Below are 24,197 nucleotides of genomic sequence, written 5' to 3'. Positions count from 1 at the left end.
AGCAATGTGCCTGTTGATCCCTAGCAATCGTTCGACTCGGCTGGCAATTGAAAATCATTAACACCTGATTCTGATGTCCTATCGTACACCAAGTCACAGTTCGTCGTCTCCTTCGCTAACCAGCAATCCGCGGCGAACAAGAGCAACATCTGTAACAGACCAGGATCAATGAGAAACAGAACGCAAAATCATCAAAGCAAATGGCCAACCCGAACGTATCACAGAAGTGAAAAGAGCGCTTGAGAGAACGCAAAAGACCTCATCACCCAGTCCAAGATGTCCTCGTCATCACATCAGAAGGCGGGAAGACACAAACTAACAAGATCCGCACGCAGGAGCCATGAATACAGTCACCCAACTGCCTCAGTACTGGTTAAGGCTAGATATCAAGGACTCCGGAATCAGAGCCGCGCTGTTCTCGGGCATCAACAGCACCTCACTCCGGAAGACAAGCTCGCAGTTCGATGATTCTTCGAAGTTTGCGCGAATGTATGTGACGGGAGTGTAGGCTAGTTTGATTCTGAACCACAAGCGCAGGAGCTCGCCCGGAGATCTGTCGTTGGTGGGATCCATATTTACCATCTCAATCGGGTCAAAAACATCATCGCACTCCGGGAAATAATGCACATACTCCAGAGGAGTCAGAAGCATGTCGACTGACAGAGCTTGCGCCTTTGCGATGATTTGCGCAATCCTGGTGCGGCCCTCGGTCTGGTACTCAGGTATGTCTGGGACAAGACGTCCAACGTACCGCCACAGCTTCTCCACATACCAACGGTGCTTTTCCAGGTAGAATTCTTTGAATCCGGGCTTGCACAGAATCTCGCAGACGGTTTTCACCATGGCGTTTAGAACGACCTTTCGCACGAAGGGCTCAAGGTCTAAACTGAATGTCTTAGCGGGCGATTTATGGACATAGAGGACCTTGAGTCCACGTTACTTACCGCGAAGGAGGTGGTGCTTCAGCAGTTGATACTCGGCGTCCAAAACGAGGTCAAATCCCTGTACCACCGTCTCGTTCAGAACCCAGTCAAGCAGCCACTCGTTGATCGCTCTGGAAAGCAGGGCCCACCTGGTGGTAGGGCTTGCGAGCAGGCGGGGCATCAGGATGCTGTGCGAGACACGATTGAGGTATTGTCTGATACGAACGGGCAGCTGTCCGTCTCTGACAGGGTCGGGAGTATTCGCAAAGATATGTCCGAACATTTCCGCCTTCCTCCAGAGCTCTGCAAGCTTGGCGGCAAAGTGCTGTGTCGCCCACTCCGCGCCGTAGTTCATGCCAAACTCGATCGTCGAGATGGCAGGACGGTGGCGCCGGAGCAGCCTTTCAAGATCCTCATTGGGAGTGAGCTGCGGAACGACGCTGGTGGGCTCGGGACGCCTGCGGGCCTCCTGGTGAGAAGGAAGCTCCTGGCGAAAGGTATGCAGGCCCAGGAAGTCCATTTCCTGGCCGTCTGGTTTTACCACGGACGAGAAAGATGAGTGTCAGTCTGGATGGATTGCCTAAGAATCCTTTGTTTAGGGAACGCAATCAGCTCGGTCAGGGTCAACACTTGGGAGAGTGAGAATTTATCACAATTTATGATCCAGAGTGTGCGTGGGATTCAAGCAAAGCTCGGCGCCCTAGGTAAGAGAAATAAACATCCTGCAGGCTATTGGATGTCAGCAGTCTCAGATGCGCAGCTGGCGACGTTTTCTATCATGCCTGTGACTCCTTGTCCGGAAAGTTCTAAGGAAGTTATCAAGAGAACACATGGTTTTGTGAATGAGTAGTGTTTTAATAGGCTGAGATACTCTGTCTGAATATTATAATTTTCAGTTTCAAACTTGATACTTCTACTATACTGCCAGAAGATCATATGGTAAATAAGATATGATTGATGTGCAACTGCCCAGGAACCAAAGGAGGCAGTTTAATGGAGCGTTTGGCTATCTTCTACCTCTTAAAAGCCACCGGCTTTCTTATCCAAATCAACCAACGTATGTTGATCCTATTTGACGAGGGCATTGCTCCCAAGTACGTACATAGCCGGTTGATATCCTGACATACCTTACGTGGCCGTGTTGCAGGCATCAAGAGTACACTACAAAAGCAACATGGTTTACTTATCAATGGGCTTGAAGAGACTGGTACCAGGAACGGTTGCTCTACAGTTTGGCGAAGCAGGTAAGAATGGTCAAAGTACAAAGAAGTTCATCTGCGCTAAAACGATGCGAAGTTCCTATAAACAAATCATTGCACAACAGCCTTCCGGCTCATATGACATCACGAAAGCGAGATGTTAGAAGATCGGCACCTACCAGGGCCAGCGTTACCCAAGCACCATGCCGCAGCAGGAAGATCAAATTGCAAGGATAAAAAAGGTTTTGAACCGTCACGAATCGCGCCTAATAAGCTGATTAGATGAGATACCTACCATGTCGTGCATGTGTGGTAGGTGTCCACGAAGTTGCTCATGCACTAAATTGCTTTTGTGCGGGAGAACAAACTGCTGTATACAGCATCGACGACAGGCTGAGCGGTGATCTGTCGACCGCCAAAGAATCGACCATTGAGACCCTTGATGGCATTCTCGCCGCCTTGGACTCTGTCGAACTTGAGGTAAATGTCGCCTTGAGAGTTCGGATCTAGTGCAATGTGAACAACATGGCCATATTTGTCTTCGCACTCAGCGCGGACGTCATCCTCCAGCTCCTTGATCCAGGCCTCGCCCTCTTCTCTGTGGCTTTGTTAGTGCATGGGAACTACCTCTGTGGAAGTGGAGGAATAACTCACTCTGCAGGGTCAAACATGTTACGAAGCAAAACGCATCGACTTGCCATGTTGACATTGACCGGCAACGGCTTGGTTTCTGTCTTGGGTCGGAGCACCTTCTGCTTATCATCGGCAGCAGGTTCGGCAGGTTCATCTGTTCTTGCAAGTTTCCTCATCAATGCGTCCCTACTATAGTTGTTGAAGTTCACACCGGCAACGTCTGTATCATCCAGAGCACTAGCGCCGGCTCCCTTTTCAGATTCGCGGCCACCGGCACGGTCGAAGTTGCTAGTACCGCCAGCCTGGATACCACGTCCTCCCTGGCCGGAGAACGAAGAGCCCTGGAAATTTGGTTGGTTCGCACCATGGCTCTGCGAGCGTTGCGCTGACGAGTCAGGGGTGAACTTATCGTTGCCAAGGCCAACGCGGATTGCACGACCAGCAAGGTCAAAGCCATTCATCTTCTCCAATGCCTCTCGGGCTTGGTTGGGGTCACGGAACCTACACAATCGTTTGTCAGTCGAAGCAGGACAAGCACGAAGACGGGAAGATCGTCACTTACTGTACAAAGCCGTAACCCTTGCTCCTACCTGCTTCATCCTTTTGCAGTTGAACAAATTCGAGTTCACCGAACGGTTCAAACACATTCTGGAGGTCATTTTCAGTGATACTGAAATGGATATTACCCACGTATAACCTGTGAAATGGAGCAGCGTGGTTATGTCCACTGCTGGCCTCTGGATTACGCGCCTGGCGGTTCTTCTCCGCTTCCGTCAATTGTGCGATAATTGGAATTCCTAGAAGCTTCTGTCCGGTGAGCTGAATAGCAGGTGCGACGGATTCTTCGCTCTTGAACTCGACATAGCCAACACTATGAAGCCGTTAGTTGGCACACTGGCACCAAGTAGAGAAGCCACACTTACCCTTTAGACCTTCCACTCACACGATCCTTGACGATCTGAGCTTCTTTAACGGGTCCAACCTTTTCGAAGAAAGCAATCAGTTCCTTCGTTCTTAGACGTGCCGCAAGCTGCTGAACGAAAATTGTACGCCTGTCACGTTCATCCTCATTGAGCTCTGGGGACTTCTCTCGGCTTAGGCTGCGCTTGCGTTCACGGCGTGAGCGTCGCTCCTCTTCCCGATCTTCTCGATGAGAGCGACCCGAGGGGCGGTAGTAGCGGTCATCATTGGGGAGCGAGATCGAGTGCGGGGCCGTCCAGGTCCGCGGTAATAGTCACCAGAAGAGCGGTAGTCATCGCCGTAGCGATCACGGCGAGACCGACGGCGTTCACTTTCACGGCTTCTGCTCCTCTTTCTGCTTCTATGGCTCCCGTTAGCACTGCCGTGTTCGCTTCTCGGACTCTTCATGTCTTCGTCTCCATCAGCATCTCGTTCTCGGCGACGTTCTCGGCTCCGGTCGCGCCGTCTGCGATCTCGATCCCGCGAGCGATCGCGGTCACGGCGTTCACTGCTATCGGCTTTTGAGCGGTCATCGCGGTCCTGAGACTGCGCGGAGTCTTGCGGGGTTCCTGCAGCGGTTGATTCGAGGAGAGCTTCAACGTCAAGACCTGACATTGTGACGATGTGCTAGGTAACACTCTTGTGTCTGACCAGTCTTGAAGAGGAGAGAAAAAGAAAGGACTTGGGTCACTTGGGCTTCGTTAGAGAGGACAAGTTATCAAGCTTGACTTGAGCGAACCCTTCTATTTGTACAATCAGATTTCTTAGACTTCGCAACCAGAACGCTAAGGCCTGGACAGTTGATCAGTTGATTGGAGTGTGCCACGAATGTACAGGCTTTAGCTGTTGATAAGCCGGTGGTGAGGGATGTCTGAACGTCTCAAAACTGAGAGGAACCATGGATGGTCACATGATTCTTGGCATTTGCCTCCTTATTCTGAAAAAATCTAAAGTTGATCAGTTGGTGCCTCAGGCCAACATCAACAAGATTGGCCCAACCCAGTACTTCACAATGAAAGAAAAGTTTCTATTATGTATTAATACCTAATCATATAGTCGTTTAAACAACAATCCTAAAGCCGTTTAAGACATAAAAGTTTCAATCATTACAGATTGAAAGTACATAGTCCTCCGATGGTTGTCCGAACAACGGTAGGGACCAAAAGCCATCATCCGTAAAAGCTGTGGTGTTTAGCCAGGATTGGAGGTTGGAGCCCGCAGTCATTTGTAATTAGTCGTCAGGCTAAGATATGAGCAGAGAAAGGAATCCGTCGCAGGGCGAGACGAAGAACAGAAACTCCAAGCAATCTTCATCATTGAGCTTTCGCGCCCTTGGGTGGTGGGGTTTGGAGCTCAGTGCCAAACACCCGATCCCAGAAGCGACTTGTGACACCAAAGCCGTTTTCATAGTCGGCAAAGTGGTGCTCAAGGTGATACTTCTTGAGCGACTTATAATAGGCGGGCAAGCTAGAAGAGGCCACTGCATTAGATATGGGGACTGATAATTATAGGGATTGAAAAACTCACTTGCGGTGGTGGAGGAAGTAATGTGTCATATCATAACAGATATATCCAAATACGCCACCACAGAAAACTGTGACCGCAGCGTACCAGTTATAGAAGAAGATTGTATGAGCCAGTTTCCAGAAGGGCGTGGCCAGAATCACGAACAAAGCTGGTGGCATCACAAGCCGGTATCTATCCATTGGCAAATAATGGTGGATTCCGTGCAGAAGGAAATGGAGGGTGATACCGACTCGGTTATCAGGGAGATACCTGAGGAAGGCCAAAATGTCAGGTGAAGTTAGGAGGGCAGGCATCAGTAGAGTACGTACCCGTCAATGTGAAAGAGGAATCTGTGCATGAGATATTCAATCAAGGTCCAAAGGAAAAGACCAAACAGCCAGTAGCAGGCTGCTGCAGGAACATTCCCCAGTCCAGCGAATCCAACGAAACTTCCGTAGGTGACTGGAGGAAGCCAGAGCAAAGGAACCACATACCACGCGGTCTTGCTCAGGGGCTCCAGGAAATTTCCAAATAGGGGTGCCGACTCTCCTCCCTTATAGTGGCGCGGCCGGTGTATCTGCTGTAGATAGAACTCTTTGCTGAAGCCACTATTCCAGAGCTGAAGAAGCAATGGCTTGTTGAGGTCTAGAAACTTGAAAGTTTGATAATCCTTGGTCAAGTCTGTTTCAACGGACAGGTCCTCTTCGCGCGACATGCCTGTCGAAGCATACACTGGCCGCGAATCTTCTTCTGCCCCTTCTGTAGCCGACCCATTCGCATCTGCTGTCTTTCCCGTAGATTTGGAATCGAGAAACCCAACAAGAAGGTCCTCTAGTATTTCGTAAGCCGCCTCAGAATGATTGTGAGAGGCCTCATCCCGCAAGATCTCCTTCACATCTTTACCGGCATATTCGAGGATTAAGTCGCCGCCCCCCGGATGATCATTGAGAAAGGATGTAACATCGTAAACCTTGGACCCCAAAGTCACATAGCAAGATTTGGCGTGGTTGTGGGATTCGATCTCGGCGGGTGTGAATGTTGGCAGAATCTTTCCGGGCATGATCGGATACTTCGAGGTTATTGAAATACCGCTGCGCGCTGCAGAAACAGACTCGAGCAATATGGGATCGACTAAACCGACCGTGAGTACAGAGTCGCTAAGTTCAGGAATCCAAAACTTCAGATGGAACGGCGAAAATGTGAAAATAAATCGCGGCAAAAAGGAGTGGCGTGAGCTACGAAATAATATCAACTTGCGGGTCCGATCGCTCCGGGATCCGTCGTACAGTCGATGGGACCAAAACACTGCGCCAGTTACGACTGCGCTTTTGCAAAGCACCGGCGTCTTTTCTTCGGCTTTTCGCAGGTCCTTTGAGCCGAGCTGGGATGAGAGCTGAGTGATAAATTATCATACGCAAAACCCAGAGTTGTTGAGGAGAAACGAGGAGTAGCAATCATGTGGGTGAAACGTCAAAAGTTGATAGTTTGCTATACTCTTTTGGGACAGTGTGACCCCTGACCCACTTCAACATTGTATCCTTATTCTTAAGGCTTCTAATGTCCTTCAAGGCTTCAACATGTTCTCAAGCTGACAGTTGAAGGTTGTGAGCTCTTCTTACGACGCCTGATATCCATGTTTTTCAATGAAGCTTGAGTCGATATGGAAACAGGTGAGGTAAGTACAAAAATTCATAACAGTGACTTTCATCGGCCGTTGATCAGACAACCTTGCCTATTGAATGGACATGCGCCATACAAATATTGTAGTTAAGCTTCCCAATTTAGTCAACAATGATTGTACCATGAAATTTGGCATCTACAAGCTAACCTTGGGAACCGATGGGCAGGAATAACATCAAAGGTTTTGGCAGCTGATGGCAGAATCCCTCCATCCCATACCCCTTTCCGGTGGCTGGCTGGCTGACGGATAACATTCCCTCAGCAGACTGATATAGAATTAGGATATGGCCTGAGAGTTGGACTTTTGAAAACTAGTTCACGGAAATCTTGTCCGAGGGTCCGAGTGATCCTGAGATGTCGAGGCTCTCAGGAGCTATGATGCATTCATGCTGCATATTTGGATGTGTCACGCCATAGCCACAACCCTTGCATACCAGTTCTCTGTACAATGTTGAGCACACCTTACCTGCCAGGCTACGCGGTTACACCGTTGAGGAACCAGAAGAAGCCTCGTACTTGCAAACCCCATAGCATAAGAGGCAGCTCATTCTGCAAAAGTATGCGCCTAAAACCTCGTTGGATGTGACTTTGGAGCTTTGACGTTGGATGTGGATAAAGTTTCAGAACTCCCGTTGTATATCTATTTCACTGGGACTTTTGTAAATTGATGTGTCTTATGATCTCGCCAGCCTCAAGACTAGACTGCTGTAGACAGTCTATTCTACTCCGTACAGTACTTCTCTCGCACGCTGAGTCTGTTCGTACTGAAGCCAATCAATATTGAAGTCACGCGGTGCAGGCCATGTTACCGCTATGAAACCGTGATTCAGCTGCAAAGTTACCTAGAGGCGAAATGGAGCCGTTGGATGAGCAAGGACCCAGTAAATCTCCTGTCTTCAGTATTCAAGGTTCACACTGCTACTAACCTCAACGGTCAAGGACTCAAACTAGGTAGTATGCCGTTTAACCTCAAAAACTGGGTTCAAGACGTCAGATCCCGTGTGTAATTAATATTGATAAATCACTCGGAGTACTCCGTACCTACGCTGGATATGTATGTCAATCATCTCATTGATTCTTCGCCCCATATTCTTCCTCCCTCATTTCAGCAATAATTTATTGGATGATGTATGTTGCGGGCCACATCCCATAACGGTGAACCGGAAGAATACCTAAACAAGTAAACGGTAGGTAGGTACTTTGAGTCGTGCGGCGCCTGAAATAATACCAAAAATTGACCCAACAGGAGACTAAGGTAGGTAGCTGAATAGCTACGGGGAAGTAAGTACCTTATTCTATCTTCAAGCAGCCAGGGCGAATAGCGCGTGATCTAGATATTGAATCGACCTGCAAGGTATGGACGATGAAAACCCAGTGTTTACTTTAGTTAATTACCACAGTGGTACGGGGAGTACTTAGTGCACAGTCGTGGCGTCGCCGCGCCTTAGGGTACCGCGGGTTACTGGTAACTTAAGCCAGCTCTGGCTAATGGGATGTGGAACTGGAGCGAGGCGACCTGATCTTCATCGCTTGAAATGGATATGTTGGATAATTGGAGCTAAGGAAAGAAAGAGCAGCCGACAGTGGACTGTCAACCGTCGAAAAGGACGTCCTAAGAAAGGACATGGTGGATCGTGATGGAGTCACTTCAAGGACGTACTTCGTAGGAGTTTCTCCGTATATCCCCCGTAGGATTCGCTCGAGTTTGAAGCGGAGCATTTCCTCACTCCCTCAGCTCACATAAGGTTTGCTTGAATGTCTCTTCCCGTCTCGCTGGATTTATGCAAGTGCTGCTCGGAGACTTTGAGTTTGCTGGACAGATCTACGAAAAACGAAGTATCGGGTCCCTCAATCGATAGATGCCTTTGATAAACATAATTACAGAAAGTTCCCGCCAGCATCTGATCTTTTGTCGAGCTAACTGCCACAAAAAGTGGGGATGTGACATTATTGGCCAACTGTCAATCCCTTTGGTCTCGACCAGTTCTTTGTCTAAGCCTCCAGTGGCCGGGTATCTATCTAATAATTTATCCTACCTAGTATCTATTGCCTATTGGTAGCTGGCTAGTGATGCGTTAGTAGCTTACTAGTTAGTACATGTCTAGCTCGCCAAAGAAATGGGAGCTCCGTTCATTATTATTATTGATTGACCCTTTTCCAGTCCTCAACCGCCCCGGATACGATAGTTAAAAAGAAACAAGATCCCCATATCATACCCCTCCTCTCTTCGGCAACGGGATCACGATTTGTTACGATCAGTCGGCCCTTAAACATGGAATCACCTACACCGTTCGAATCCTTCTCTTTTCGGGGCAACCGTATCATTGCCTACCTACAGACGCTAGCAAGAGCCAAGAAAGGTTTACCGCATGGTGTACCTGTCTGCGTCTCTCCTTCACATACCATCACCAACACCGAGTCTCTGCTGACTCTGGCTTCCTTGGTCGGACCTCATGTTGCGATCTTCCAAGTACATGCAGACATCATCGACGACTGGTCCGACGAGACGGTCCGCCAATTGACCTTGCTGGCGAAGAGACACGCCTTCTTGATCTGGGAAAGCGGCCGAATCCTCAATGCTACCGTCGACGTGGTTGGGAAATCAACAACCGAGACAAGAGAAGTGAGAAATGAGTTGGTGGATTTGATACGGAAAAAATACACTAAAGGTGTGGTCAAAGCAGCCTCGTGGGCTGGCATTGCGACGGCCTGGGCATCTGGTGTCGCTGTCGGGAACCAAGAAGCCGATATCTTGATCCCAACATTGAAAGCTGCCGCTCGAGAAGCGGTCGCTGACAGTGTGCAAACCATCCGGACAGAGATCACGGCTGTTAATGCTCCGACTGAGTCCTTGGCGGATGGACATGATGATTCTGAATTAAAGGAACAAACCAATGCTGACCAATATCTGACGCTTGACTACGCTGTGGATGAGAGTGGGCTTGGCCTCGCTCTTCGGAAATCCTCGACCATCTCTCTCACTCAAACTATTACTCAACATACGGAAGATTCTACGGAATCGCTTCTGGACTCGACACCTCATCTCATTACGCAGGATGGCATTCCGGAAACAAATCTCCAAAATTTGCCCAACGGTGATGGTCTGCCGCCTCCGCCTCTCCTTGCACGTGGTCTTGTGCTCTGTCTCCCATCAATGACCGACACCTCATTCACGCCTGAATACAGACGGAGCTGTCTAGCTGCTGCTCGCGCCAACCAAGATTTCGTTCTGGGGTTCCTGTGCACTGAGCCGTGGCACCTCATGTCCCAGAGGAATGACATCTTCGACATCGACTCTTCCCAAGTGAACGGATATGAGATAGGCACTTCAGGTGAAACGTCAGCTCATCTTGCTATTTTCTCCATGATCGCTCACAAGAACGGCGTGCTCAATGGCCGAGAAGAAAACGATGATGAGAGCGACGAGGAAATGAGTCCCACAACTCCCTTGGCTCCGGAGTTACCGTCGAGGATCATGAGCCCAATCGCAACAAAGCTGCATGCTATTGTCGGGCAGGCGGTCAAATTACGTGATGCAACGGTCAAGCATGCAGTAGATTGCCGTGTGAGCTCGGGGTCATTGGACGCACCCAAGCTCCTGCATATTCCCGTGGTATCATTACCTTGATACTAACACAAGTATTATGTTCTTTTTTTTGTCTCGATCAGGTAGAGCTTCGGCTCAAGATTCGGAATGCATCGTGATACTCATGTTTCCAGACCGTTAACGACCAGAATTTACAGTTTGCAGCAGGTGCGGCGTTTGAGGATTTCAGGGACAGCTTGTGTAATCGTACGAGCGAGAATTTGTCAATACCTGAGTATCGTTTGTTTACTTTTGGTGTTTCAGGCCCTTTTACCGAACAGCTTGGTCTTTCCTGCCCTTATTACCCGATTGTATCCTAGAACATGGTGTATACGCAGTTGAGCGCGACGCATCACGTGACTCATTGCCTAATGAGGCGAATTATCGACAGTGATTTCCACCTCAACTTTCCGTCTTGTCCTAGATAATGATCATATTCTTTGCATTTCTCTGGGGACACTTGTTCCATCAAAGTAATATAAATTTAGAAAGGAAGCTCCCATATGACAAGAGTATATCTCTCTGGCTTTTAGAATGTTCTCAATTTATGCCAGATAGCAAGCCACTGCTCCCCACAAGAACATCAATCGTCACCGAAAACATGACAAAAGCCAGCAAGACCCCGATTGCTCGGATATGCGCTTTAGAGGGCCTGTGATTCAGATGCGCCTCTCCCTTTTGTTGTATTTGTGCGGTCTATTTTTCTATAGACCTTTTTTGGGTTAAAAGATCAGTCGACATACTCCAGTATGAAGGGGGGCCATAGTTTTCTTGCCTCCTCTGATGGGCCTGGAGACCCAGGCCGAACACAGCCTCGACATACTGTGGCTGAGTTTGCTGCGGATGGCCCGCAAGCAGCGAGCTCGTTGCCGACGGCGAACAACCATGAAGATGGAGAAACTCCTCCTCTGAGACAAGCGCGGCAATATGCTAAATCCATCGTCGAACACGCAGATGTTATCATTGAATACGCAGACGCCGGATCATCTGCTTCAAGCTCATCTCAGGCTGATAAGTATTGCTGGCAAGTTGACACTCAAGACTTAATACAAAACAGCCCATACTTTCGTGCTCTACTCGACCCCAACAAGTTCTCTGAGGGCCGGCAATTCATGCAGCAAAGGGCTGGCCATGGTCAAAGATCGACGCATGAAGTGAAAGGAGAAGAGCACGATCAATCAGATCACGCCAGTGAAGCTTGCTTACAGCACAATCTGCCAACCATCAGCTTATCCCGTGATCGTTTCCTATCGAGGCTCGGGGCAGATGCCATTGAATTGTTCTTGAAAATCCTGTCTTACAGGTCTCTTGAAGATGATGAGAAGCAAGGATTTGACGCCGAGTTAAGAGTTCAACCGACCTCTCTTGTTGCCAGATTACTTGAAACAGGCGATGCATTGAATTCTCCACAGGTTGTGAAAGAGGCCTTGCAAAGATCAAGATATGCTTACGGGAAGGGCAAGATTTCCCTGTCAAAATTTGATTCCTCGTTGCTGAAGATCAACGAGGATCGTATTCGTCAAAGTATATTCATTGCCAGATTTTTGGATGATCCGCAGGTGTTCCAAGTTTTAACGCATGCTCTGATTGTCGGGGGTTCTAGGTATTGGATCAATGGCATTGAGAGTCATGTTCCTACTTCTCCCTGGGGATATCTTCCCAATGGTATAGAAGGTAAAGAAGATATCATCCCTGTCGCTCCGTGAGAATCGATGCTGATATCCATAACAGAAGAACTTTACTACAGACGCCAGTGCGTCCTCAACACCATCACAGACCTACAAGCATTCTTCCTCCGCGCCTACGGTGCACTCGAAGAACCACACGAACCCAAACCAAGCAATACAACACCATCAGCAGCACAAACTACAGTCCAACAACGTCAATTCCAATGCCGCTGCGGATTCGGCAACTCCAACGCCTGCGACGCTTTCCATCTAGGCCAGATGATGCGCTTCTTCGCACTACGCACAAAGACCATCTTCATAGGATCAAGTCTGCTAGACCCAGACTTCACGCTCGATCCCGAGGACGAAGACGGTAATGGCCAGGACACCCCGAACGGCCTCAGCCTTTTTCCACAGCGGCCGGTCCGCCATCCGATATCACGTCGATCATATCGTCCCTGAAACAATGTCCAGATTATCAGCTGGATGCGAACCATACGGGGTGCGGCGTTCGTCGCCGTTTCGTGCCGCCTCTCGACTGCATTGAACGTTTCGTGGGGGATGGTCGAGGCTTACTGGGTGCCGATATACGGTCCTGGGACGAGAAGAAGTGGCCACTCGCGGCAGAATCCTGGGCCAATCGGGCGCGCCGTAAAGCGTCGGTGGTTGATGTTCGCTTCTCGAAGATCAATGCTGTGCATGCTACGCCGTCGGGCCTGCTACGGCCGAGAACCCAGGAAGAAAATGCTCGTTTACTCTTTACCGCGAGGAGAAGAAACTGGGAGGCTTGAGTGTTGACAGTCTGTGACGCATGTATAGCAGCGTTCTTACACAGATTACTGCCGGCGACGTCATTACTGGCATGACTGTTTCATGACAGTATACGACATAATGTTATTAGACCGACCTGGGCTAGAAAGGTCCAATGATTACATTTTGCATCACCCTCACGCCTTGTGAAAATGATACCACTTTTGAAAATGAGGCGCTCTTAGCTATGCTCATTGAACAATGCTAGTGGTAGAGAGCAGACCAAGGAGGACATCATTTGCTGAGATGTATACATAGCAGATAATAGCGCACAGCAGGAAAGGCCGTCCTTTTCAACAGATGAATGTGTATAATACAGTGCCTTGTGGCTATTTTTCTATATGGCAGCGGTGTCAGCCTCTTAAGAAGTGTTGTCACACAATGACTTGATCACTGTTGCTGGATCTCTTCTCTCTGCCGTCGAGTCCAGGATCATGATCTAATATATCTATCTGTCTATCCGTCTATCGCTCTATTCATGGCAAAAAGAAAGCAGGTTGTTGAAGCGATGCAAGCAGTAAAAGTAAAGGAACGGATGATAGAAATGCAATGTTATGAAGTGAGAGTTGTCCCGGTGCGCCGCTTCCGAAGATTGATGATGAGAAAATCCGAAGCTCCGTCATGCGCAGGTGCATGCGCATGAAAGGTTGGCTAACATGCTTTTGATAATGATTGCTCCTTGTAACAATGCGTCTTTATCTTGTCGGTCTCCCAATCCTTGGTATTTTCATATTGACGTAGGCCACTCCTCTGGTGCTAATCTTTCCAAAAAATGGGGTCGCCCCAGAAGCATCCCAGATCAAAGTCGATGTTGTTTCCAGGAGGGAAGAAAGATCCTGTGATCTGACCTGTATCTGCATCGTATGGGAAAAGGTCGTCGAACGTATTGCGACCTGACACTGATTTATCAGTTTTCAGGAAGTCGAATGGATCCGACGAGTCCAATTCGAATGCCATCGGTCCAGGCAGAGGGGAGTTTGGTTCATTCATGGGTGAGCATGCAATGACATCTAGCTCAGTAGCTAGATTGTCGGCACTTGTTCTACCCACAGCTGTATATTCCGCATCATCAAACTGAGCATCGGGTGTAGCGTCAGCAGTATCACCTGCGGTGGGGAAATCCTCAATATCAACACCGACATGCGGTGCAAGTCGCCTGAGGAATCCATCACAAAGTCGCCAAGCTCTTTCCGAGGCCTCATCAAAAGTCGACATAGCTGACAGCCACTCCAGGGCCTTTTTGGCCGCTTTGGAGACTATTGACGCTTTATCTGGGACATGTTGAGCACGAAAAGTAAGCTCGAGAAGCAGGACAGTAGCCGCTTGCATCAGATAGTGTAGAATGCACCACCATGGTGACACTTTGTAAAGTAAAGTAGCGTCTGCGCTTTCAGGTAGGAGTGTCAGCATGTGGCAAGCCGACTCGACACACTCAGCTGCGGTCTTGGTACAGAAATCAAAAGTCTTTTCCCCTTGCGAACGAGTTGAGTCCAGGCGGCAAAGGCATGGCCTCGTGATACCAATCTTTGTGCTATAGAACAGAAGAGCAAGGCTCATCCTTTGGCTTGCAGGACACTGTGACGTTTGAGTCGATGTGAAATCGTAAGCACTAGGCAGGTTCATAAACCACGAATCAATTTCAAGCATCAGGCTCTGAATTGTGAATTCTTTGCTTGGCCAAGGAGAATGCATCGCCTCGGGACCATATAGCTTGGCAGTCATCCTCTTGTTGATTGAAGTGAGCGTGGAGAGCTGAATGAAATATAACGACATGCACGGGGGAAGACTCTTCAAGTACTCAACCATGCTACTTCCTGAAGCTTTCGTGTTGGCCGTTCCATCGGTTGTTTCAGCATCCAAGGTAGTGCTCAGGTCAGACGCACTTGGACAGACTGGGGGGATCCGGTCCAGCTGGTTCGAGTTGCCTCTTGATGTATCACCTATCATGCGCACCACCTCTTCTTTCTGAAAATCAGACTCATCGAACGGTACCGGTAAGGGAGTGGTACATGAGTTATCGACGATACACGACGGCCGTCCCGTCATCGCACTGAGCAGATGATCGAGGGTGTACAAAGACCACCAAACACGGTATCTGATCTCCTTGGAAGTATCTGATGTACAGATTCCCACATTGCGTAGATGCAGCCCCAAAGCAAAGGCCCCGCGCATCGCACTGCCAGACAGTTTCCATGCTCTGAAAGGATATGAATGTCAGCATAGTCGCATTCAGCAGTAGATCGCTTCGGCTACGGGTAGGCGGCAAGGGCATACCGATTGATGTGGCCAGAGGCCAGTAAATATAAAGATGCCAGTCCTTCAACCTGTAGCTGCTGGAGATCAGGATGATGAAGGAGTTCGTCCTCTAAGCTCAAACTCCTAGCTTTCGAAAAATATGTGAGATCGTCATCCTCGCCACATTTCCACTCCGCATTGGTAATGTGGGCATATTTTGCACCAATGGCGAATATGAGATTCAGAATCGCCAGCCACTTCTTTCCTGGCTTTACTGGGGGCTGGTTGAAGAATACTTGGAATTGCGATAAGAATGTCGAGATGCCGATGATCGGAAAAGAAGGATGTACTGAATGTAGATATGCATTGAGAAGTTTGGTAGCAGTGTCTCTTGAAGGAATATCACTTGCATCGAGCGGCTCAATCGCTGGTAGGTCCAGATCATCGAGGTAGAAGTTTGACGAGGCAACTAGCGGGTCGCTTTGGCCATCAGGTCGAGGGGTCAAGGATGGAGATGGCACGCCATTATCGTCGCCCGTATCAGAATTGGGAGGCCAGGATTCACATTCCTGGTTGACTTCTTTACTCAACATTTGTAGCCAAGCAATCACGGAGCTTCTGCCCATATACCCTGTTGCCCGGGCAGCCTCATCTCTGTTGAAATCCTCCTTGGTGTGGTCTATAACCTCGTTGGGGCCGACAGAGGATTGAGGGGAGGGCGGATCAGACCCAGAGTTCCATGGGGGCTTCTGTTCACCAATTGATGTGCCGGGCATGTCTGATTGTACGTTGAGTTCCAGTGGCATTTCCTGCCCTCGCTTAGCACTTTGAGGTGACTGAGAAGGGCGCACTCATACCGCTGCTAGGGCTATGCTCATCAGTCGCTCATCGGAAACCCCAAATCGACTACTCAGCTTTCTGATGACGTCTTCATATGCTTGAACCTTAGCTGACAGGCTCGCTAGTTGCCTTTTGAACGTTATCAAATATGTCTCATCGAAAAAAATGGTTGTTCTAGGGCTCACCTTTTTGACTTTTCCCGTTTACCATCTGTATAGCAGCAGATGATCCCAGCCTCGCGGCAATTCCGGCATCCGGATTTATCTCCTGTACATTTTGTCTTTCTTTGCCTGCAAGATTCGCATGCCCGCCGTACGTGACGGCGATGAAATCTACCAGGTGATGTGAAGGCAGATTCAGTTCCTTCGGTCAATCTTGGAATTGCCATTTTTCGACTGCCCAGTCTTTCCGATTCGTTCTCTGACGGCCGTGGGATTGTATTCTCCTGCATGAAGATAAGTCAGCTGATTGGTTATTTGCTTGAAAGGGGGAAAACTTGCCACTTGAGGCAATTGAGGAAAGCCTTCGTCAGTACAAGGCAACTTGAAATGATCTGTCCAAGGTTGAAACTGCAAGCCGCTCATTGTGATTCGCAAGGATTGGCGTGAACGTCTGAGGAGAGCATCACTTTTCAGTAGCTGCGTTTTGATGGCAGTATGTTTTGACACGTACCTGTGGTCAATATACTCTGAAGGAAGCTTCGATTGTGGTAGAGCTTCAGGCCGAAAGCATTATGTCAGTTTTACCTAACAGAGACGGTTAAGATCTCACAGAACCGCCAGATATGTAGCAGCAGAGAGCCCTAGACAATTTCTTCGTCAGTGCTTCGAAGGATGAGGGGTAGATGGCCAGATAACAAGCATCAGTTGTCTTTTGGGAAAGGCATTGATCATGAGCAGCAAGAGAAGATCTTATCCAAATCACATATCCTCCATATTCCGAGAACTTAGACCGGAATTTAAGTGCGAGGTGGAGAACATCCCCGTACCTGAAAAGTAGGGAATGTCCCTTATTATGGATATTGGAGCTAAATCTGGTAGATCTAGACCAGCGCACGAAAGTAAGTACAAGCACCTTGGAAATCCAATCAACATTTTTCTTGACCCCATCAGCCTGGACCGCAATGTGGCAACCATAAGGTAGAGACAGAGGTCGGATTCAGCATTGCCTCCTACGCCTCATACCGGTTTGACTTCAAGCTATGTATCGAGTGGGAGAGAGACTCCAGCTGCTCATCACGCATGTTGCCGCTCAGCAGGCATCTAGCTGGTGGTTGCCACTTCTCTTTGGATGTAGGTATCCATGCATGCAAGTGTATCTGGATCCCCTGATAGCCGGGAAGTCTGGAACGTTCGCTGGACCAGCAGATTGAGCTCCTGTCTGCTTCTTTTGCCCCTGTCTATCCGTAGCCGATGGAGCCAAACACGTTAGTAAGCCGTCTATAGCATGGTAGATAGCGTCAAATGTTGATCTTCAATCGGCGATGGCCGAAAAGATTGGCAGCCGACTACGGTCGAGACGGAGTCTCGACGGGAATTTAACTCTCGCGAATAGAAGAGAGTGTATCGTTGTTAGACACTGGCCATGTCCCATCGAGAACTGGGGGTGGTTGCGTAGCTGTGTTGTTATGACATTGTCGCCCCCACCATGCTTGTCAACTTGACGTTGGAGAGTCATTGCGCGATGGTTATGAGAAAATGGATTACAGGACCCCTGGTTCCTGCCATGGAGGACTGTCCAATAATGGGCCCTTGAAAGTGTGATGACGGTCAACTGTCGGAAGGGATGTAAAAGGAACCCACAGGAAAGTCGAGAGACGCAGGAGAGGGCGACAAGGACCACGCCTGGCACGACACCGGCTGTCAATTAGTGCGTCCATGTGTCCTTTAACACATTCCGTGGATCGATTGTCGCCAATTTGAGCCTGTTGCGCCAGGGCTTGCAAGAGTATGGTTGAACTCGAGGGAATTATAATGCTGACGTCTGTCAAATGATCAAGCATCGACGACATTGTTCAACTGGACAAGGATCATTGTCAGAAATACGAAAGGTTGTCAGAAAGGTAGGAACCAACAAGCTACTAAACGCGTATACCTTTCTCCTGATAATGTTGACGGGAAGCAAGCAGTGGCGTGAAGCAGGCATTTCTGACTTGGTAGTTTAAAGTAGCAAGTAGTGTGGAAGAAGCCCACAGCACACACGATTTGTTGTAGCCAAGCACCCCCACGTCATTATGTAAGTTAGAGCTTTGGGAGGTCAAACGACCAAGCTCCTGTTTTATTTGAATCTAATCTCGTTTTCCAGTTGTAATGTCATAGTATTGGGATAAATAGGTAAGTCGATAATAAAAGAAGTCCCGATAGAGAACAAAGAAAACGCGGTGATTCAAAGGCGATCCGAACGTCATTAGTAAGGTACTCTATACAATTCGGAATAAACGGTGATTACTCGATAACGTAGCCCTCAGCAATGCTTCTCACGTCTTTTGAGAATCCTGTGCTCTCCCCTTCCATCTCGAGTAGGGAGACGTTGGTCACATCTACTTCGACGAAAGGACTGGCTTTGGAGAAGCGTACATTCATCGGGAAGAACTCATTTTCGTCCCCGTCGCCTGCGGATTCAAATTCAAAGCTTCCTGAAGCGTTGGTCTCGTCCACGGTACCGATGTTCCAGTCCAAACTATCCCCCGAGACCTCATAGACAGCGTCGAAGCTAGATACGGTAGGCTCTGTTGCGCCAAACGGTATGGAAACGACAACATCTCTCAGCGTATCCGAGCCCGTGAGCTCATACTCGATGGTCACAGTGGTTGAGTCGGAGCCCTTATTCACCCACACTGTGAACGTGATGGGGAGAATATCAGCATTTTCTGACCCCGAGCTAGCAACGCGCCAACGAAGGACGCCAATCGAGTTGTTGGCTGGGAAACGCTTGGTCAAGTCTTTCAACTGAATGGCTGAGGAGTTGGTGAAAACGGCCTTGTCAACATTGGGATGGGTGCGGAATTGAGCGCCATGTGTAGGATTGGCCAGCAGATCCAGCTTGAGTTTCGTGAAAGACGGGTCGGTAATACGAAGCTGCAGGTCGCCCTTCACCTCGAACGACTTCAGGGCACCTTCACGGGTAAGTTTGGCAGAAATTGTTTCGGCAATAGTGATATGAATAGGCTCTCTGTCGGCGGATAATGAGGCCCGAGCGGAGGGGGCATTCTCGCCCGCCGGCGTCGAAACTTGGGGAGTCACCAATGGACTCGATTCCTCAACTTCGGGGCCCAGGTCACCTCGAACTTTCTCGTAAATATCTGTGGTCTTGGATTTCTTGCCAAGTTGCATGCCTTTTCCGCGGGTGGGCAACGGCCTAAGGAAACGAGCTTGATTAGCAACAGTCTCTCAGAGATAAGGCTAATATGAGATCAAGGCATACTTCGCAAATGACTTCTTCTTCTCCGCCTCATAAGTATCGTATGTTTCGGGAGCAGCAGGACGTGATGGAGGAGTGTATACAGGATAGGATGGGGCCCTGGGTGCCATAGAACGGCCACTGCGAGCTGCCTCCTTTCGCTGCATCTCCAGCTGCTTCGCCTTTCTTTTGCGCTCCTCGCTGGCTTCGAGCTCTTTGTTCTGTTCATCACTATCAGCAAGCTGCTGCACCCAAAAGCCACTATGTTATATACTCTTTCAATAATTTCCTGTATTCTCTCTTCGTGACTTTCCATTTCCAGGAATGTCTTGATCTGAGAAAGCGACAGATTCTCTCGGTATCCCAGCGTCACGATTTCGTCGAACGCGCTAAGCAATTCGAAGGCATTGCGAACAATCTCCCGCTCGTCCAAGCTCTTGCAGATGCTTGTGGTCACTTGGGCGAAAAGATGAAGGCTGTCAATGTCTTGAAGGATGTTGGATTGGCGGTTGGTGATTAGGACGATGTATAGCTCGTCGAGAGGTTGGTAGACAAAGCGAACATTGTCCTGTTCAACGGTTGTGTGCTGGGTTCCGGAATCTGCGAGCTTTGGAAAGGACGCGAGCAAGGCTTCAATCCTGGAGCGGGCGATCTCCCGGAATTGACGCGAGAGCACTGCCTTGCCCCCCGAGTGCATATTGATGCTGCGAGAACAACCTATTGGGCACTGCGGTCAGCGTAGATTTGGATACATGAGGAAAAGGTAAGCACACCATGGTTGCCGATTGTTGGGTATCAATGTCAAAACCGATGGTTGCTATGTAGAGGGAAGGGCTGCTTCTTCTGGGGGGTTGTTGTTTGGGATATCTGCCTCATTGAAGCCGGAGTCGCTTGCTGTTCTCTTCGTCCCGGTTGGTCCGTGCACCGCGCTACCCCCTCGCTTACCGCAGCACAAGAAGCTTCTCTGCTTGCGTCCTTCTATGGAATCCATCATCGTCGACCTCATTCTTTACCCTCCCTACTTCACTTGAGCGATACAAACCAGCCATAATCAAGATTGGCTGAAGATTTATTTCACATATATCTCATTTTGAAAAGAGAAGTGGCTTTCTGACGGCTCACTCAGCCTTCTCGCCTCACGGACCATTAGGCGCCACCGAGAAAGTTTTGCGCGTACCAGTATTAGCAACGCGAGACCTTAATACACTCCAAACACCTATGCCATGACCACTGCATCGTCACTAGCATTTTCCAACATGGAAGTCCCTGGTCTTGATGACACGATGGAGATGGCTTCTCCATATCAGGGTCATGTGGATGACTTTGACATTGACCTCGATGTCATGGAAGACCACGCCTCAAATGCCGACAAGGATATGACTGCAGCCGACGATTACCCGGATACATTACAGGACGAGGATATAGACCAAGATGGACCGAGAGATGCCGATATGATGGATGACGTCGCCGAACCAACTATGGTCGACGCTGACGATCAATATCAGGAGGCGAGTCACAATGTAGAGATGCAATACGGGATAGGGGAGTCACATGAGGAAGAAATGCTGGAAGATGAATATGTTGATGATGCCGATGCTGCAGCCCCGAATATCAGGAAGTCCAGGTTTGTGACAACACAGATAAACCAGACACAGAAGAAGGGGAGTCGGCGGAAAATCCCGTCGCTGGAGACTATGCTCAGGAGCCTGCGGTAGGGGCTCATCCTGAAGCGAAACCCGAGCACCACGACGAAACTGGTCATGAATTACAGGGAGCCCTCGATCAGCACAACGACAACACCGATCAACCCCCTGATGCGCATCAGCCTGAAATCGCCGGAGGAGATATGATCAACAGCACTAACGAAACAGATCAAGTAGATTCCGCGTTAAACCCTCTTGATGCCGGGAAGACTGGTCCGGATCCAGATCATCCGGAGGGCGCTGATGACTATAACGAAGGCAGCGACGAGCACGCTGGCCAGGTTTCAGAGCCTGTTGTGGAGCATGTTGCAGCAGGAGATGAAGGTACAGAAGAGCAAGCAGCACAGGATCTCAGCCTGCAAGGGCCTGAACAAGGGTCGGAGCATGGGCCTCATACGACGGGCCAGGTGACTCTGCATCCTGTGAAGGTCTATTATCAGGACAATGAGATTTCGCTATTTCCCCCGCACGAGGGTGATTCTTCGGAGACCTTTTTTCTCGAAGATGAAAGCCTTGCTTACGAACCCCTCGGTAAACTTTTCGAGTCTTGTCGCGAGGTCCTTTATGAGCATGTTGGAGAGAATGAAATTCTCGTGCTAGACATCGAGTCTTTGAATTTACAGCTCATGGAGGTGAGTGTCCCACGCATGTACCTGTTCTGGTAACGAGTGCTAATATTCTGATACAGGACTCCACACATGTCTCGAAGGTGACCTTACACCAGGTTATCGATGTTTATCTGCGCCTCTGCCACAATGACGGAATCGATTCCCCAGAGCCGCTATATCTTACTTTGAGTACAAAGTTGACTATTCCAGCGGAAATCTCAGATCTGCTACTAGCTGCGAGCGAAGGAAAGGGGCTGTCCGAGATCAATTTGTGGGATGATTACCAGGAAGTTGATGAACAGCTCGGGGAGGTCTCCGAAGCTCATGACCAAGACGGAGAAGCTCATGATCAAGAAGAAGAAGGAGAAGCTCAGGGCCAAGAAGAAGAGCCCGCGTCGCCGAACCGCCCAACGACCATCCAGAACGTTGATGCTCGCGAATTTCAGGCTGCATCAGATGAAGCTGAGTCTCACCATGATATACAGGACAATAGAGAGGCATCTCAAGCCCAGGAGCTCGTAGGCAACGACACGGCTTCTTTGGCAACGCAGAGCTCTAGTGTTGCTCCGTCCACCAATGTCCAAGAGGACGAACTGAATGAGGAGGGAGAGGTTGAAGATGCCAATGATTCCGAGTTTGACAAGGATACCGCCGGTAACGAAGAGGCAGCTCACGAAGAATCATACGATTCCGAAGAGCAACAGACAGATACAACTGTTACTATGGCTCATCTGCCTGGAGCCGATATGAACGATGAGCTGGAAGACAAAGATGGCTCTGCCAGTCCAGTGCATAATGACCAGACAGATCGTGACCTTGAGAATGAACATTCTGAGATCGAGAACAGTGACGAGGAGAATCCCGAACGGAAAGGTCCTGTGGAGCTGCAAGTCCCTGAGGGTCCTGGGGTTGGTGATGATGAGAGACAAGACAGTGGCTCACTCAACCCTGTCGTCGAAGATTATCGCACAGAACAGCCGTTGGCGGGCCATGGTGGTTCTTCAATTGACGATGCTGTCGACAATGTTGAAGGACATAGTCACGGTCTGGAGGAGAGTTCCAGGGCTGGTGACGGCGACTATCTGCACAAGAATTCGGAATCAGTTCCGAATTCGCAGGTACCAGAGAAACAAGAACGTGATACTCCAGATCCTGCCGATGCTGCGCTTGGTTTCGTAGAAGATCTGTTCGAGAGTCCTTCCAAAGATTCTAAGAACAAGGATGGGAATCTCGGCGACACTACTGAATTTGGCGAGGATCATGATGAGTTCGAGGACGATACTCCAGCCGAAATTCTCCACCAGCATGACGATGAGTTGCCGCTCGACGATGAAGAGTATATCGATTTGGGATTTGCCGATGGTCCCGATACTGTCGAGGAAAGCCCGGTCTCCGGCTTGAAATCTCTAGATAACGGAGCTTCGAAACGATCCCGCGACCCGGAAGACGAGTTTGATCTCGCCGAGAATCCCTCACCCGACCTCAAACGCTCTCGATCCTCGTGATACCCCTAGATGCTCCCATACTTCTACTTCATTCATTCCTGTCCCCGCCATCCCTGAGCTCATTCAAAAGCTCACGCCCCTATCTAACAAACATACTCATATTTAGCAAAACCAGCGGTTCGTTTCGCGATGGAGTCGATCACATATCGGCCATATACTCTGGTATTTCCATCCCGTTTCAGTCTAGGGAATTGCCCGACAATGGAGAGTTCGGCAGGCTATTGTAACAAGGTACGTAACACTCTGGTCTTACGCTTCTACTCGAGTACACCCACCTTCTCGAGTGTATTCCGAACTGCATTCTCCTGCTTCGAAGGCAAGCCAGGTTCGTCTGCCACGTCAGGTTTGTGTGATATCATTCCTACGTTTTGAAGTGCATATTGTTTCTCGCATTTTGCTTTCGTGGCTTTTGGCATGCAAGATGATACCTTCGACTCATGGGTCGCTCTTGGGGTCACTGTGCATGGGTTCCGCCATTGTGCACATGTCTATAACAGAGGACCTTTATTTTTTCTCGATAGCATCTAGCTCGGCGTGATGGTGTTTCGGTGCTATGGTTTACTCCGTTTTTGCTATCCTGGACGGTACAAAATGATATGCTTAATCCTTTCCATGTTCTATTCGGAATCTCATAATTGTCTTGCGCTCTGTTTTCCATAGGCATAGTACCTAGAGATTTGCCGGCGTCTAATGGAGTTTTCTTGATCTCTTTGCTCATGAATGGTGTTTGATGGTGGTCTTCCCCCGGTCGACAGCCGCAAGTAGTTGATAATGCGCTTTTGTCCTTGCATCTGTGTCCTAAGGGCTTAGAAGGGGATGATATTGATGTCCCCTTCAAGGTCGCTGGTACGCACTGAAAGATCTCCTCTGTAAGGGGATTATGGCAATAATTCTAATGAGAAAATCCTGGACACCATTTTATTACCGAAGACCATGGACAATG

The 24,197-nt window shown here is 49.2% G+C and overlaps 8 protein-coding genes across 8 annotated transcripts; 3 read left to right on the top strand and 5 right to left on the bottom strand.

Annotated features, from left to right (window-relative positions):
• Positions 1 to 369: 369 nt before the first annotated feature.
• Positions 370 to 1,782, bottom strand: P174DRAFT_405893 (uncharacterized protein; the record flags this gene model as incomplete). The annotated part of the gene is made up of 2 exons (XM_024824089.1): positions 945 to 1,782; positions 370 to 881 (listed from the first exon to the last, which is right to left on the bottom strand). Coding segments are annotated over exons 1-2 (1,011 nt in total), but the record flags the coding sequence as incomplete, so codon positions are not given.
• Positions 1,783 to 2,004: 222 nt separating this feature from the next.
• Positions 2,005 to 4,543, bottom strand: P174DRAFT_440993 (putative RNA splicing factor (Pad-1)). The gene is made up of 5 exons (XM_024827194.1): positions 3,994 to 4,543; positions 3,679 to 3,898; positions 3,318 to 3,626; positions 2,777 to 3,256; positions 2,005 to 2,720 (listed from the first exon to the last, which is right to left on the bottom strand). The coding sequence occupies exons 1-5, from the start codon at positions 4,328 to 4,330 to the stop codon at positions 2,462 to 2,464; spliced, it is 1,605 nt and encodes a 534-aa protein (XP_024682341.1). The 5' UTR covers positions 4,331 to 4,543; the 3' UTR covers positions 2,005 to 2,461.
• Positions 4,544 to 5,028: 485 nt separating this feature from the next.
• On the bottom strand, positions 5,029 to 6,281 carry P174DRAFT_369317 (fatty acid alpha-hydroxylase; the record flags this gene model as incomplete). The annotated part of the gene is made up of 3 exons (XM_024822272.1): positions 5,029 to 5,182; positions 5,243 to 5,491; positions 5,551 to 6,281. 3 exons carry the CDS (start codon positions 6,279 to 6,281, stop codon positions 5,029 to 5,031), a joined length of 1,134 nt encoding a protein of 377 aa, XP_024682340.1.
• A 2,790-nt stretch (positions 6,282 to 9,071) lies between these two features.
• P174DRAFT_503591 (uncharacterized protein) lies at positions 9,072 to 10,900 on the top strand. The gene has a single exon (XM_024831172.1). The coding sequence runs from the start codon at positions 9,174 to 9,176 to the stop codon at positions 10,527 to 10,529; it is 1,356 nt and encodes a 451-aa protein (XP_024682339.1). The 5' UTR covers positions 9,072 to 9,173; the 3' UTR covers positions 10,530 to 10,900.
• Position 10,901: 1 nt separating this feature from the next.
• On the top strand, positions 10,902 to 12,945 carry P174DRAFT_388585 (uncharacterized protein; the record flags this gene model as incomplete). Its single annotated transcript, XM_024823415.1, is given in 3 exon segments — positions 10,902 to 12,161; positions 12,219 to 12,527; positions 12,539 to 12,945. The coding sequence occupies 3 exon segments, from the start codon at positions 11,237 to 11,239 to the stop codon at positions 12,943 to 12,945; spliced, it is 1,641 nt and encodes a 546-aa protein (XP_024682338.1). The 5' UTR covers positions 10,902 to 11,236.
• A 577-nt stretch (positions 12,946 to 13,522) lies between these two features.
• On the bottom strand, positions 13,523 to 16,643 carry P174DRAFT_405884 (CeGAL family transcription factor). The gene is made up of 5 exons (XM_024824088.1): positions 16,540 to 16,643; positions 16,225 to 16,484; positions 16,057 to 16,168; positions 15,239 to 16,008; positions 13,523 to 15,161 (listed from the first exon to the last, which is right to left on the bottom strand). Exons 1-5 carry the CDS (start codon positions 16,621 to 16,623, stop codon positions 13,721 to 13,723), a joined length of 2,667 nt encoding a protein of 888 aa, XP_024682337.1. The 5' UTR covers positions 16,624 to 16,643; the 3' UTR covers positions 13,523 to 13,720.
• Positions 16,644 to 18,248: 1,605 nt separating this feature from the next.
• Positions 18,249 to 20,292, bottom strand: P174DRAFT_503589 (coatomer subunit delta). The gene is made up of 4 exons (XM_024831171.1): positions 20,212 to 20,292; positions 19,713 to 20,155; positions 19,463 to 19,659; positions 18,249 to 19,396 (listed from the first exon to the last, which is right to left on the bottom strand). The coding sequence occupies exons 2-4, from the start codon at positions 20,133 to 20,135 to the stop codon at positions 18,484 to 18,486; spliced, it is 1,533 nt and encodes a 510-aa protein (XP_024682336.1). The 5' UTR covers positions 20,136 to 20,155; positions 20,212 to 20,292; the 3' UTR covers positions 18,249 to 18,483.
• A 369-nt stretch (positions 20,293 to 20,661) lies between these two features.
• P174DRAFT_430728 (uncharacterized protein) lies at positions 20,662 to 23,254 on the top strand (the record flags this gene model as incomplete). Its single annotated transcript, XM_024825655.1, has 3 exons — positions 20,662 to 21,018; positions 21,054 to 21,773; positions 21,830 to 23,254. 3 exons carry the CDS (start codon positions 20,662 to 20,664, stop codon positions 23,252 to 23,254), a joined length of 2,502 nt encoding a protein of 833 aa, XP_024682335.1.
• Positions 23,255 to 24,197: the final 943 nt, after the last annotated feature.

Source organism: Aspergillus novofumigatus, assembly GCF_002847465.1.
Source record: "Aspergillus novofumigatus IBT 16806 chromosome Unknown P174scaffold_4, whole genome shotgun sequence".
NCBI classification, from domain to species: Eukaryota; Fungi; Ascomycota; class Eurotiomycetes; order Eurotiales; family Aspergillaceae; genus Aspergillus; species Aspergillus novofumigatus.
This window is presented reverse-complemented; position numbering and strand designations above follow the sequence as displayed.

Coding starts and splice junctions, on each gene's coding strand:
- P174DRAFT_503591 (XM_024831172.1), top strand. CDS start 9,174: ATGGAATCACCTACACCGTTCGAATCCTTCTCTTTTCGGGGCAACCGT.
- P174DRAFT_405884 (XM_024824088.1), bottom strand. CDS start 16,623: ATGAGCGGCTTGCAGTTTCAACCTTGGACAGATCATTTCAAGTTGCCT. Junction 16,485..16,539: donor TTCCTCAATTGCCTCAAGTG/GCAAGTTTTCCC, acceptor ATCTTCATGCAG/GAGAATACAATCCCACGGCC. Junction 15,162..15,238: donor GCCTCTGGCCACATCAATCG/GTATGCCCTTGC, acceptor ATATCCTTTCAG/AGCATGGAAACTGTCTGGCA.
- P174DRAFT_503589 (XM_024831171.1), bottom strand. CDS start 20,135: ATGCACTCGGGGGGCAAGGCAGTGCTCTCGCGTCAATTCCGGGAGATC. Junction 19,660..19,712: donor TACAGGAAATTATTGAAAGA/GTATATAACATA, acceptor AGTGATGAACAG/AACAAAGAGCTCGAAGCCAG. Junction 19,397..19,462: donor AAGAAGAAGTCATTTGCGAA/GTATGCCTTGAT, acceptor TCGTTTCCTTAG/GCCGTTGCCCACCCGCGGAA.
- P174DRAFT_440993 (XM_024827194.1), bottom strand. CDS start 4,330: ATGTCAGGTCTTGACGTTGAAGCTCTCCTCGAATCAACCGCTGCAGGA. Junction 3,899..3,993: donor CGATGACTACCGCTCTTCTG/GTGACTATTACC, acceptor CTCATCGAGAAG/ATCGGGAAGAGGAGCGACGC. Junction 3,257..3,317: donor AAGGGTTACGGCTTTGTACA/GTAAGTGACGAT, acceptor ACGATTGTGTAG/GTTCCGTGACCCCAACCAAG.